The 11,975-nt window shown below is 36.5% G+C and overlaps 1 protein-coding gene across 1 annotated transcript in view; it reads right to left on the bottom strand.

Annotated features, from left to right (window-relative positions):
- Nucleotides 1-9,969, bottom strand: part of LOC108295990 (catenin delta-2) — a 688,803-nt gene extending 678,834 nt beyond the window's left edge. The window contains exon 1 of the mRNA XM_017518360.2: nt 9,823-9,969. Within this exon, the coding sequence (XP_017373849.2) occupies nt 9,823-9,954 (132 nt within the window). The 5' untranslated portion in view covers nt 9,955-9,969. The remainder of the gene's footprint in view (nt 1-9,822) is intronic.
- Between the last annotated feature and the right edge of the window lie 2,006 nt (nt 9,970-11,975).

The raw sequence follows: 11,975 nt of genomic DNA on the forward strand, positions 1-11,975 counted from the left end.
GTAAAAGTGTTCCTATTACTCCACATCCTCTCCAGCATCTGTTGTCTCCAGATTTTTTGATGACTGCCATTCTAACTGGCGTGAGGTGGCATCTCGATGTAGTTTTGATTTGCATTTCTCTAACAACCAGTGATGATGAGCATTTTTTCATATGTTTGTTGGCCTGATGTATGTCTTCTTTTGTAAAGTGTCTGTTCATATCCTTCATCCACTTTTGAATGGGCTTGTCTTAATAAATCTGTTTTAGTTCTTTGTAAATTCTGGATATCAGCCCTTTGTCAGATGGGTAAACTGCAAAAATTTTTTCCCATTCTGTTGGTTGCCGATTCACTCTAATGACTGTTTCTTTTGCATGCAGAAGCTGCGGAGTTTGATTAGGTCCCATTTGTCTATTTTGGCTTTTGTTGCCAATGCTTTTGGTGTTTTGGTCATGAAGTCCTTGCCTATGCCTATGTCCTGAATGGTTTTGCCTAGATTTTCTTCTAGGGTTTTTATAGAGTTAGGTCTTAAGCTGGCCAAAGTAATTTACAGATTCAACGCTATCCCCATCAAGCTACCAATGATCTTCACAGAACTGGAAAAAAACACCTTAAACTTCATATGGAACCAAAAGAGAGCCCACACAGCCAAGTCAATTCTAAGCAAAAAGAACAAACCAGGAGGCATCACACTACCAGACTTCAAACTATACTACAAGGCTACAGTAATCAAAACAGCATGGTACTGGTACCAGAACAGAGATACAGACCAATGGAACAGAACAGAGGCCTTGGAGGCCACACAACATATCTACAACCATCCGATATTTGACAAACCTGACAAAAACAAGCAATGGGGAAAGGATTCCCTGGTTAATAAATGGTGCTGGGAAAACTGGCTAGCCATGTGCAGAAAGCAGAAACTGGACCCCTTCCTGACACCTTACACTAAAATTAACTCCAGATGGATTAAAGACTTAAACATAAGACTTTTATGTTATTTTAATTTTTAATTTGAGCATAACTTCTTTATCTTTCCAGGATGTGTAACTTTCCAAAATGCATCCCCAGATGACTAAATCTATTGACTCGGGGGAATGAAGCTATTTAGCACTGTCTCTCTAGATGTTGAAGATTACCTGTCAAAAGTGATATTGTTTTTGCCTTATTCATATTGAGTTGTTGTTTCTCACAATAATTAGGCAAGTGGCCCAGCTGCTTCCTGAAGCTATGAGCAGAATGTGAAAGTCAGAACTTGTCCTTAGTGAAAAAGGAGGATGCTAATCTTCACTTTTCCATGCCAGAAGGGCACAGAGCCAGCTCATTTAGAGCCCAGGACATGAATTTACACATGCCTTTTATGATTGTAGCCCAGTGACAGCAACTTGAACATGATTGATGGGCTGCCTCAGGCATGTTTACCTGTGTCACTGATGCATGCTAGAGATAACTCCAGTCCAAGCCACTGATGCCCAGCAACAGGGATTTTCAACTAAAGCAAGAATGGGTTTAACCCACAGTATTCCCTTCCTTCCTGTCACATTTTCTCTACAGATACAATTAACTAAAAATGAGATATAGCAGTTCCTTGAATTATTTCTATTTGGGTTATTAGTGATTACTTTTAAAAATATACTGCAGATCAAATTAAATATATTGCTGATCAAATTAATGTATAAATTCCCCATTCTCTTCTCCTAGTTAAATAAGATTTAGACTGGCAGAGAATACTATCCAACTTGACCTTAGCAAAACCTTGGTCATAGAAAAGTATTTTCCTTGGGAAAAATATTAGACAACATATTGTAGGCCTATTATTTTGTCTAAATGATGAGGTTGTGTAAGTGTAGTAGAGAAAAGAAAGCGCTGAATTTTCAATTCAGCGAATAAAACAATTTAATTTCTCATTTCAGTTCTACAGCAATTTCCTGGATGGCTTTTGGTAGGCACATTGAATGTTTTTTAAAGTCTCGGTTTCTTGATCATAAAATACATACTGAGCAAAATAAAGGAAAAAAATATGTTATTTAACTCTATATCTGAGGAAATGTTTCACATGTAGATTTTATAGAAATACTTGTTTTGAAAAATATTTAAACTAAAAAAATTATTATCTGTTCTTTTTAAAAAATGTTTTTATTTTTAGATACTATTGAACATTGATTCCTTGCTCTATAATAATTCCTGTGATTTTTGTAACTATTTCTACCATTTCTGGTTCTATGTCTCTAAAAAATCAATATTTCCCCCAGTGAGCTCCCTCTAGAATATGCTATTGGTTAATTTCTTGCTTTATGCAAACCCTGAACAAGGCACTGACTATTTTAGCCCAAGTGCCCCAGCTTTCGTGGCCTGCCAGGGGCCCTTGTCAGTAATTAATGATGACATATTTTCTAAGTGAATTTGTAAGGGTCTTGAAACTCTTTTTTTTAAGCCTTTGCTCCAGGCAGTGTCTGTCAAAGCAGACCCAATGATTAATGTACAAGGAAGTGTGACATGTCACTTTTTTTCATACTGAGAAAACAGAATCAATCTAAGACATAAACAAAGGTAGAAATGTGAAATAAAATTATGATATTAAATAATTCACAATCTGTATCACATACCTGTTAGAAACATTTTGAAATAATATTAAATAATATGAAAAAATATTCCTCAGAGAATGTTAACTGTACAAAAATAATAAATATTTATAAAGCAAAATGAAAATTTTGCAAAGATAATCTTACATTCGTATAAAAATCCTGGAAAGAATCTCCCTAAACATTTGCAGCTACCTCTGTTTGTGGTACATTAAATAAAAAAAAAAAACAAAAAAAAAACTGATTTATTTATTTTCCTATCTAAGGTTTTAAACTTTTATATAATATGCATGAATCACCTTTATAGTGGAAAATTCATAAAAATTACTAAAACACAACACTTAAGATATTCAGTATGATTTTACATATAACAGTGAATTATAGTAGTAAATATGACAGAGGCATTAGAAACAGTATCACGTCATGTTACAAAACCCCATATACTAAAAGCTTATTTTCCAATTTAGCATGTAACACCCAAGTCTCTTTTTTCCCCCATAATAGCCTACAGTGCTCTGTAAACCCAACTACTACTAGTAAAAGAGAACAGAGCATAAAATCACCAAATGTGTTAATTCTTGAAATGGAGTTTGGAGTTATCAAAAGGACAGACAGGTACACAGGAGTCTTAAGAAGAGTTACAAGCTGAAACTCTAAGGAAAATATTAAGTTTTAAGGGGGAAAGGCCAAAATAACTTGCAGGAACTAACAGAATACACGTAAGAGAGCATTAGGAAGCAGGGGTGGAGAGGCAGAGATGATGTATGCAGAGTTCTAGAATTATTCACCCATAACTGGAACTCCCAGCATACATTGCTAAGACTTAAATAAGAAGTCTATGATTTGTTTAACCTTGATTTATAGTTGGAGTTGTCATTTTTCTGATGCACAGGGTTAACAAGGAAACAAACACACTTCAAATGCAGGTGGTCCCATTAATCTCATTCTACTTGACCATCCTGCTCCTTCAAACGTGAACTTCATAACTTTACATACACACTCAATTTCTTTCTTTACCCTCCTGAAGTCTAAACACCCCATCTGGCCAATCTATCTACAATTCTCCCATCCTGTACATGTGATATTCACAAGGCTTTCTGATCCTTGCTCCCCCTTCCTTCATATAAAGCATATCATGTGTCATGACCCAGTTCTATGCATTCCTAGCTTGTGCCTTTATCTCTCGATTCATGGCTTGAAACAGACAATCGCTATTCCAAATACAGCTGAGTTTCTGCAATAAAAATTAAAGAAACATCATGTTTTTTTTTTTCATTTCTAATCCACACCTGGCTTGAAACAATAAATAAAAATTCGGCAATCACGTAATTCTCATTTAAATTTTGATATGTGGAGAAAGTTCAACTGGTAGCACTATGCCATGGATAATTCTTTCCTTCTCTGACTAAGAAAATATAAAGTTCACTGGTCTTTGCAGATAATCCTCTATCTTCTTGACCTTTCCTACAGGTGTTTTAACTTCCTCTTTTTCTTCAATGATAATTTTGTCATTAATTTCATAAAATGCTTTCTAAAAATACCATCTGAAAATTGATTAATAGTTATGGGTCATTTTCCGAATAACACATTGTGTTATCAGAAATTATTGTTGCACATTATTGTAACACTAATAATGCTGAAAGATTCTGCAATGATATGCAGCACTGGAAAAAAACTAATTAAGGGAGTATTTTATACTGAACTTATTCCAAATAGTATTCTTGTTATATAGAGCTAAGTTACTTTTAAAATTCTAAATGTAGAAGCTGAATAAAAAGTAATGCATGCTATCCTCACAAGAGATGATATAAAAGATCAAGTTTCTTTAGATTGTAAACAAATCTTTTTAAATGCTTCCTTGTGGCTTCATATGACACAACATATATAAAGTACTCAGTGTCATGGTTTGCCTCATAGTGAAAGCCCTGAAACGTCGGCAGGGCACAGTAATCCCAGTACTTTGGCAGACTGAGGTGGGTGGATCACGAGGTCAGGAGTTTGAGACCAGCCTGACCAACATGGTGAAACCCTGCCTCTACTAAAAATACAAAAATTAGCCAGGCATGCTGGTGCATGCCTATAATTCCAGCTACTCAGGAGGCTGAGACAGGAGAATCACTTGAACCCAGAGGTGGAGGCTGCAGTGAGTTGATATCATGCCACTGCACTCTAGCCTGGGCAACAGAGCGAGACTCCAACTCAAAAAAAAAGTAATGTTTTACTCTTATTTTCCTATATTATATACAATAAGAAAAACAACTAAAAGGAAGAGACTGTTTGTTCTGCTACCTAAGAATCACGAATATCCTAAATAATGGTACTCATAAACTCCTCTAAAATCAAGAATATGGTTTATAATGCTTGCAGAACAAAAAGAACAATAAAAAATAGTATAACAATAGAGTATCTGGAAACATAAATGCTCACAATTTCACATTTTTTTTTAATCTGTAAAAATCACCTGCAGTTTGACAATACACTGACTAAAGAGTTTCCTTACATTTTCATCTATAATTTTTTATATTTTAAAACTCTTTACATACGGTTGTTTCATATTTTAACTCCATTGCTAACTACTTGAAGACCAACTCAGATAAAATTTTTAAGGGGTGAAGCATATGGACAGATGCTTCTCAAGAGAAGACATCTATGCAGCCAACAAACATATGAAAAAATGCTCATCACTGGTCATTAGAGAAATGCAAATCAAAAGCACACTGAGATACTACTTCACACCAGTTCGAATGGTGATCATTAAAAAATCTGGAGATAACAGATGCTGGAGAGGATGTGGAGATATAGGAACACTTTTACATTGTTGGTGGGAGCGTAAACTAGTTCAGCCATTGTGGAAGACAGTGTGGCAGCTTCCTCAAGGACCTAGTCAAAGAAATTCCATTTGACTCAGCAATCCCATTACTGGGTGTATACCCAAAGGATTATAAATCATTCTATTATAAAGACACATGCACATGTATGTTCATAGCAGCACTGTTTACAATAGCAAAGACCTGGAACCAACCCAAATGCCCATCGACGATAGACTGGACAAGGAAAATGTGGCACATATACACCATGGAATACGATGCAGCCGTAAAAAATGATGAGTATGTGTCTTTTGTAGGGACATGGATGAATCTGGAAACCATAATTCTCAGCAAACTGACACAAGAACAGAAAATCAAACACCGCATGTTCTCACTCATAGGTGGGTGATGAACAATGAGAACACATGGACACAGGGAGGGGAGCATCACACACCGGGTTCTGTTGGAGGGGGGCAAGGGAGGGACAGCAGGGTGGGGAAGGTCAGAGAGGGATAACATTGGGAGAAATGCCAGAGGTAGGGGAGGGATAACATTGGGAGAAATGCCAGATGCACGTGATGGGGGGATGGAGGTAGCAAATCACATTGCCATGTGTGTACCTATGCAACAATCCTACATGATCTGCACATGTACTCCAGAACCTGAAGTACAATTAAAAAAGAAAGAAAGAAAGAAAGAAATATATTTAACGTAGATTTTACTCCACAGATAATAGTTAAGACTTGAGAAAAAAAAGAAGGAAACTTTAAGAATGATTAGGATACAAATCCCCCAATGAAAGAGATCAATTTTGTGCATCAGACCATCCCCAAAAAGCTCATGGAATCTGCTGCTTGTTGACTCAGGCTTCACCTAGGCAGATGCTGCACATGTCCCAGATGCTGGGACCTAATTCCCAGCCTCTGGCTTGGGCACCCGGGGCTTCTCTATCTCAAGTTTCCAAAACACATTTGCATCTCTCCAAACATCACTTACGTGTCACCAAATAAACTCACCTTTGCTGTCCAAAAATGAACAATACATTTTTTAATTCCTCAGAAAAAAACTTTTCAAGTAATATGGTTTGGCTTTGTCCCCACCCAAATCCCATCTTGAATTGTAGCTCCCATAATACCCAGGTGTTGTGGGAGGGACCCAGTGGGAGGTAACTGAATCACAGGGGCAGGTCTTTCCCATGCTGTTTTCCTGACAGTGAATAAGTCTCACGAGATCTGACAGTTTTATAAAGAGGAGTTCCCCTGCACATGTTCTCTCTTATCTGTGGCCAGGTAAGATGTGTCTTTCGCTTTCTACCATGGCTGTGAGGCCTCCCCAACTACGTGGAAGCATGAGTCCATTACACCACTTTTTCTTTATAAATTCCCCAGTCTCTGGCATGTCTTTATCTGCAGCATGAGAATGAGCTAATACAGTAAGTTTTTGTTAAATTCTCATTCAGGATTTTGAGAAGTCACTTTATTTACAGTAACACAGTTTTGCCTTAACAGTCTGTGCACTCTCAACGTTCAAACTTCACTCTGAGGTGAATAAATATTTCCTATTATCCAAACCCAACTAATATTTATTCCAGTCTCCCAAATATATTTTCCATTTTTGGTTTTCTTACCTACCCCCATGTCTTCAGTCTGTTCCCACCTCCATCTAACTGTAAAACACATATGCTTATCAATGTTAATAGTTCAATTTGTTTCCTTCTATATTTTTTAGATGCTTATAAATATGTATAAACCAAAACATATCTAATGTTACAATTTTTAAAAAATAGGATAATATCATACTATATAATTTCCTTTCTAAAATTCTCATGGATTTTTCCCCAAAGGTTAGACATATAGCCCCAACTCATTTTTACTAATGACTATATAATATTTATAGAAAGAATATAATGTTTTCAACTCTTCACTAAGTCATATTTTTGGCTATTTCAAATAATTTTATAATAAATATACATATACATAAATTTTATCTATATAGTCACTCATTTTTACAGAATATATATATATATATATATATATAAAAATCATTAAATAAATGTTTATTGAACATTTTAAATGTGGATGCATAGAAACAAGTCATTTCACAGAAGAAAAATTACAGCAATTTATATTCCTATTCAGAATGAAAAAGAATGTGGATTTCCCCAAAGCTTAACTCTTATTTAGCATACAATATAAACTACTTTTCAACAGTTGTCTACTTAGTAGATTAAAAATAAGTCTTATTTTCAGTTAAAATTGTATGTCCCCGACTGGTACATTAGAGAGGACATTTCTGAACATTCATTACTTGCTTTCATCTTTCTCCTGTTTATTTTCTTGGCCTAGTTTTCTATTCTTTAATTTCTCTTTTTCTCACCAACACTGGGAGGTCTTCATATATTAATTTTATCAACACTTCATTATACTTGTGGCACATATTTTCTCTCGAACTATTTTTCTTTTCTATTTTGAGTTTTGTCTTGCTATTACTGTTAGTATTCATATTGTGAAACACATCAACCATTTATGTATGGCTTCTTGGGTTTACTCTCTTAATAAAACCTTGCCTACCTTTAATTTACAAGGCTCTTTCCCCAAAGTTTCTCCTGTCAACGGTTTTATTTTTACAGTTACATTTTTTTCCCTGTGAGATTTATTTCTCTTTAAGCTGTAAGTTAACAGTTTTAATTTTCTTCCAGATATTGAATCAGTTAGGACAACACCATTTAAGCCACTTTGTAATGAACTGAAATACTAATTTTAAGTGAATAGGCATAGATATCTATTTGAGTCTGTTTTTCATAGAGGCCATTCTTTATTTTGAGCCCATTGGGTAATGCTGTGATTGGTATGTTTGGTAAGATAAAAATCTCACAAAACTTTCCTTGCATTCTCATATTTTATACTTCCACTGGTCTTTAAAATAGTTTGATCCAGTCTGGCAAAGAAACAAACAACCAGCCACAGGATTCTGATTACACTCACCTAAATTTTATATCCTAATTTGGGAGACAGTAATATTGTGATGATACTAAGCTTTTCAACAGAGCGCCATGCCATGCCTTTTCATTCATTATGAATTACTTTATGTCTTTGTGATAAAATAATTTTCAGAAGACAGATCTTGTCATTTTTTGTTACATTTATTCTTTCTGCTTTAAATTTTCTTACTACTCAGAAATTAGCAGCCTAGCAAGACTTTCAGATCACACCTGAATAAGAAAGCAAGACATAACCCCACTATAACAATGTAGGATCCTGAGGATGGGGAGTGGTATTAACACCCTTTGTGGTCCCTTTTTCCATTTCCCATTAAACGTAATCAGAAAACAATCTCAAGAGTAAGCTTTGGAAAGCAAGCTAATCAAGGAGTACAGCCTAAAGCTCAACCCAATCCCCTGCTTCCTATTTTCACAAACTAGACTCTCCATTCAATCTATCAACTCTCCCTTGAGTACCTACTTAGCTACACACTTCCTGACCAGATGGCACTCTTTTGACTGATAGCATCATTGATCCTTTTGGTCAGTGGGATGACGGTTTAGGTGGCTTCCCACTCTTACCTAAATCAGTTTCCACTCATAAAACAGAATCAGTTTCCTCTAGAGCCCTTCTTCTTTTTGAATAGAGTTACTATTCTTAATTGCTCCCATTTTAGGCTCTTGCTCTGCTGAGATGTTTCTGGAGTCAGGTAAGTTGCTAATTCAGCAGCAACAAATCACATAACCCAAACACAGCAGGCTTTTTTAGTTAATATGAAAAACAACTGATATATTTTCTAGCACATATTTAGAAGAAGCAGTAAATGAAAGAATCTTGATCGGCCAGCTTTCTTTGATTATTTACTACTTTTTTATTTACAAGAAACATGGCTTTAATAAAGTGACATTTTAAATCTAAGGTTCACATTTTATTTACTTGTGTTTTTTTTGGCAAAGTAATGTTGGAGGCAGAATCGTTCAGAATCTCATTTGTTTGAGAGGAAAAGTTTTAGACTGCATCCTTCCAGATCCATCTCAGAAAACACTGGAAAAAACGATTTGCCTTGACCTTGATGTGATATTCAATTACTGTCATGCATAATAACTTTTAACTTCCTGGACATATTTTAGCTTTTTATTAGATTTTATATTTTCTAAGACTAATTATTTCACTTTGTACATTTAATAGCATTAAATGTCAGACCCATCAATGAATCTGCTGAAACTTCACCCACAGGAAATTTTTATTGTAAAGTTGTTTGTTTTTTTCCCCCAATAAAATATTTTTTCAAGAAAGGCTGCCTAAAACACGCGAGTCAAAAGGAATTTTAATCCCATTATAGTATTATTTATATAATAAATACCAATACTCTGCTAGAAAATTATGAGTTTCTTTCAATATAATCTTTAAAGTTCATCTAGAAAAACAATTAAAATATCCGGCAACACATGTCACAGAAGTGGAATGTTTCTACCTGTTCTTTGACTGAGGCGAGGATGGCAGAGGTGGTTTCTGTTTCAGATCCATCCCCGTTGGAGGTGTTTAAGCCGGGGCTCAGGGAACTTGTCTTCTCTGAGGCTGATGAAGGCTGGTCTGGGACAGGCATAGCTCCTGCAAGGCAAGAGGACACGAACAATACAATCAGATATTGACACTAAACAGGCACAACTATCAGATCGCTTTAAGGATACACACTAAAAAAAAAGTCAAACTATGAGCTGCTGAGAAAGAACATAACATAATTATAGAAGGGGAGCAATAACACGTAAAGCAAAGTAACAGTCAAGAAATAGAATGTTTTATCCTTTTATCAACCCCAACCAAATTCCACTTCACATTCACACCTTGTGCTTTGTCTTTGAGATAAATGGAGAAATGATGAGAAATTAAAGGAGAGAGTATAAGAGTAAAGCAATAAAGAAGTAATGAGTCTAAGAAGTGAGTCCAGCTACAAATTTATGACTATTTTAGGCAAATGTATTACCTGCCTATTGGTACATGTGTCGTTATTACATGTTTCCTCCTTGGTTCCTGGCTCGTATCTCTTATAGACCCTATTATAGTCTTGTGATGGTGTTGGGTGTGTCTGGCCTCAGAAAAGCAATATCTGAATCTCAGGCCTCTGAAAACAATCCATCTGGCCTTCCTCTGACCTCCTTTTACCTGCTTCAAGGCAGGACTCTAATCTTCCCTGCCTCCTTTCTGATTGTGGGTCATAAGACCCTCATTCCACAGAGAGTCCAGCCCTCACACCCTGGGGAAAAGAATGCTGATGTCAGGAAGCCTCCTTAAAACCCCAGAGGCCTGGGTTTGTAGAGCTTCTGGAGAGCTGACCACGTGGAGGCTCCTGGAGAGGGTGGCACATCCGGAGGGCTTGGAAGCTCTGTGTCCATTCCCCCTAACTCGCCCTGCACATATCTTCATCTGTATCCTTTGTGATATCCTCTGAAATAAACTTGTAAACCTAAGTGCATCCTGAGTTCTCTGAGCCGCCCTAGCAAATTAATAGAATCCAACCCAGGAACTATGGGGGCCCCACCTTGAACCCCGTTGGTCAGAAGTTCTGAGGCCTGGACTTGCAGTTGGTGTCCGGGGGGATGGGACAGTCTTGGGGACTGAGCCCTCAACCTGTAGGCTCTGACACTATCTGAGAGTAGACAGTGTAGTAGAGAGTGCCAGAACTGAATTAGAGGACACCCAGCTGTGTCTGCTGCTTGGTGTGTGAGGAGGAAAAACCCACACATTTGGTCACAGAAGTCTTCTTCTGTGTTAATGATTGCTGTTGTGTGAGAGTAGAAGAAAAAATAAAGTTTGAGAGGGTTTTTCCTAAAACAGTATATTTCCAACTCAAAAGAAAATCTATCAGACATTCCCCTTTGTAAGAAAATCATACAGAAGCCATGATTAATAATTTACCAATAATTAAAGAGATACCTGAATTAACATAAGAAGCTTAGTTGGTATTATGAAGCACCGTCAATAACTAATCTACTCCACAAATATTTACTGAGTTCCTAGTCTGTGACAGACAGCAGAAAAAACTGGCAAGGCCATTTGCCACAGTTGATTTTGGCTGAGTTCATTTATGAAAGAAAGCAGAAATTCAAACAACATTAGACCCAATGCATAAGTGGATGCATATGTACAGGTTAAAAACAAGATTCTCAGAATTGTTCCTATCTTTCCTGCACAAATAAATGAGATTGCTGTATTCTGAATGTTGATGTCTCCCAAATTCATATGCTGAGATACTAATACCCAAGGTGATGGTAGCAGGAGGCGGGACCTTTAAGAGGGGATGAGATCAAGAGGATGGGGCCCCCATAAATAGGGTGAGACCTTATAAAAGAGGCCTGAGAGAAACTTCTCAATCCTCCCAGTATGTGAGGGCATAGCAATAAGGCATCATCTATAAACCAGAAAGTCGGCCCTCACCAGACACTAAATCTGCCAGGACTTCATCTTGGGCTTCCCAGCTCCAGAATTGCAAGAAATAAATTTCTGTTGTTTACAAGGACCCAATTTATGGTATTTTGTTATAGTAGCTCAAATGAACTAAAAAGGAGTCTGAAGTATTTGTTATATATATCATCTAGCAATGATCAACAGAGAAAGCAATAGTTAACT

Source organism: Cebus imitator, unplaced genomic scaffold, assembly GCF_001604975.1.
Source record: "Cebus imitator isolate Cc_AM_T3 unplaced genomic scaffold, Cebus_imitator-1.0 Scaffold674, whole genome shotgun sequence".
Classification (NCBI taxonomy): Eukaryota; Metazoa; Chordata; class Mammalia; order Primates; family Cebidae; genus Cebus; species Cebus imitator.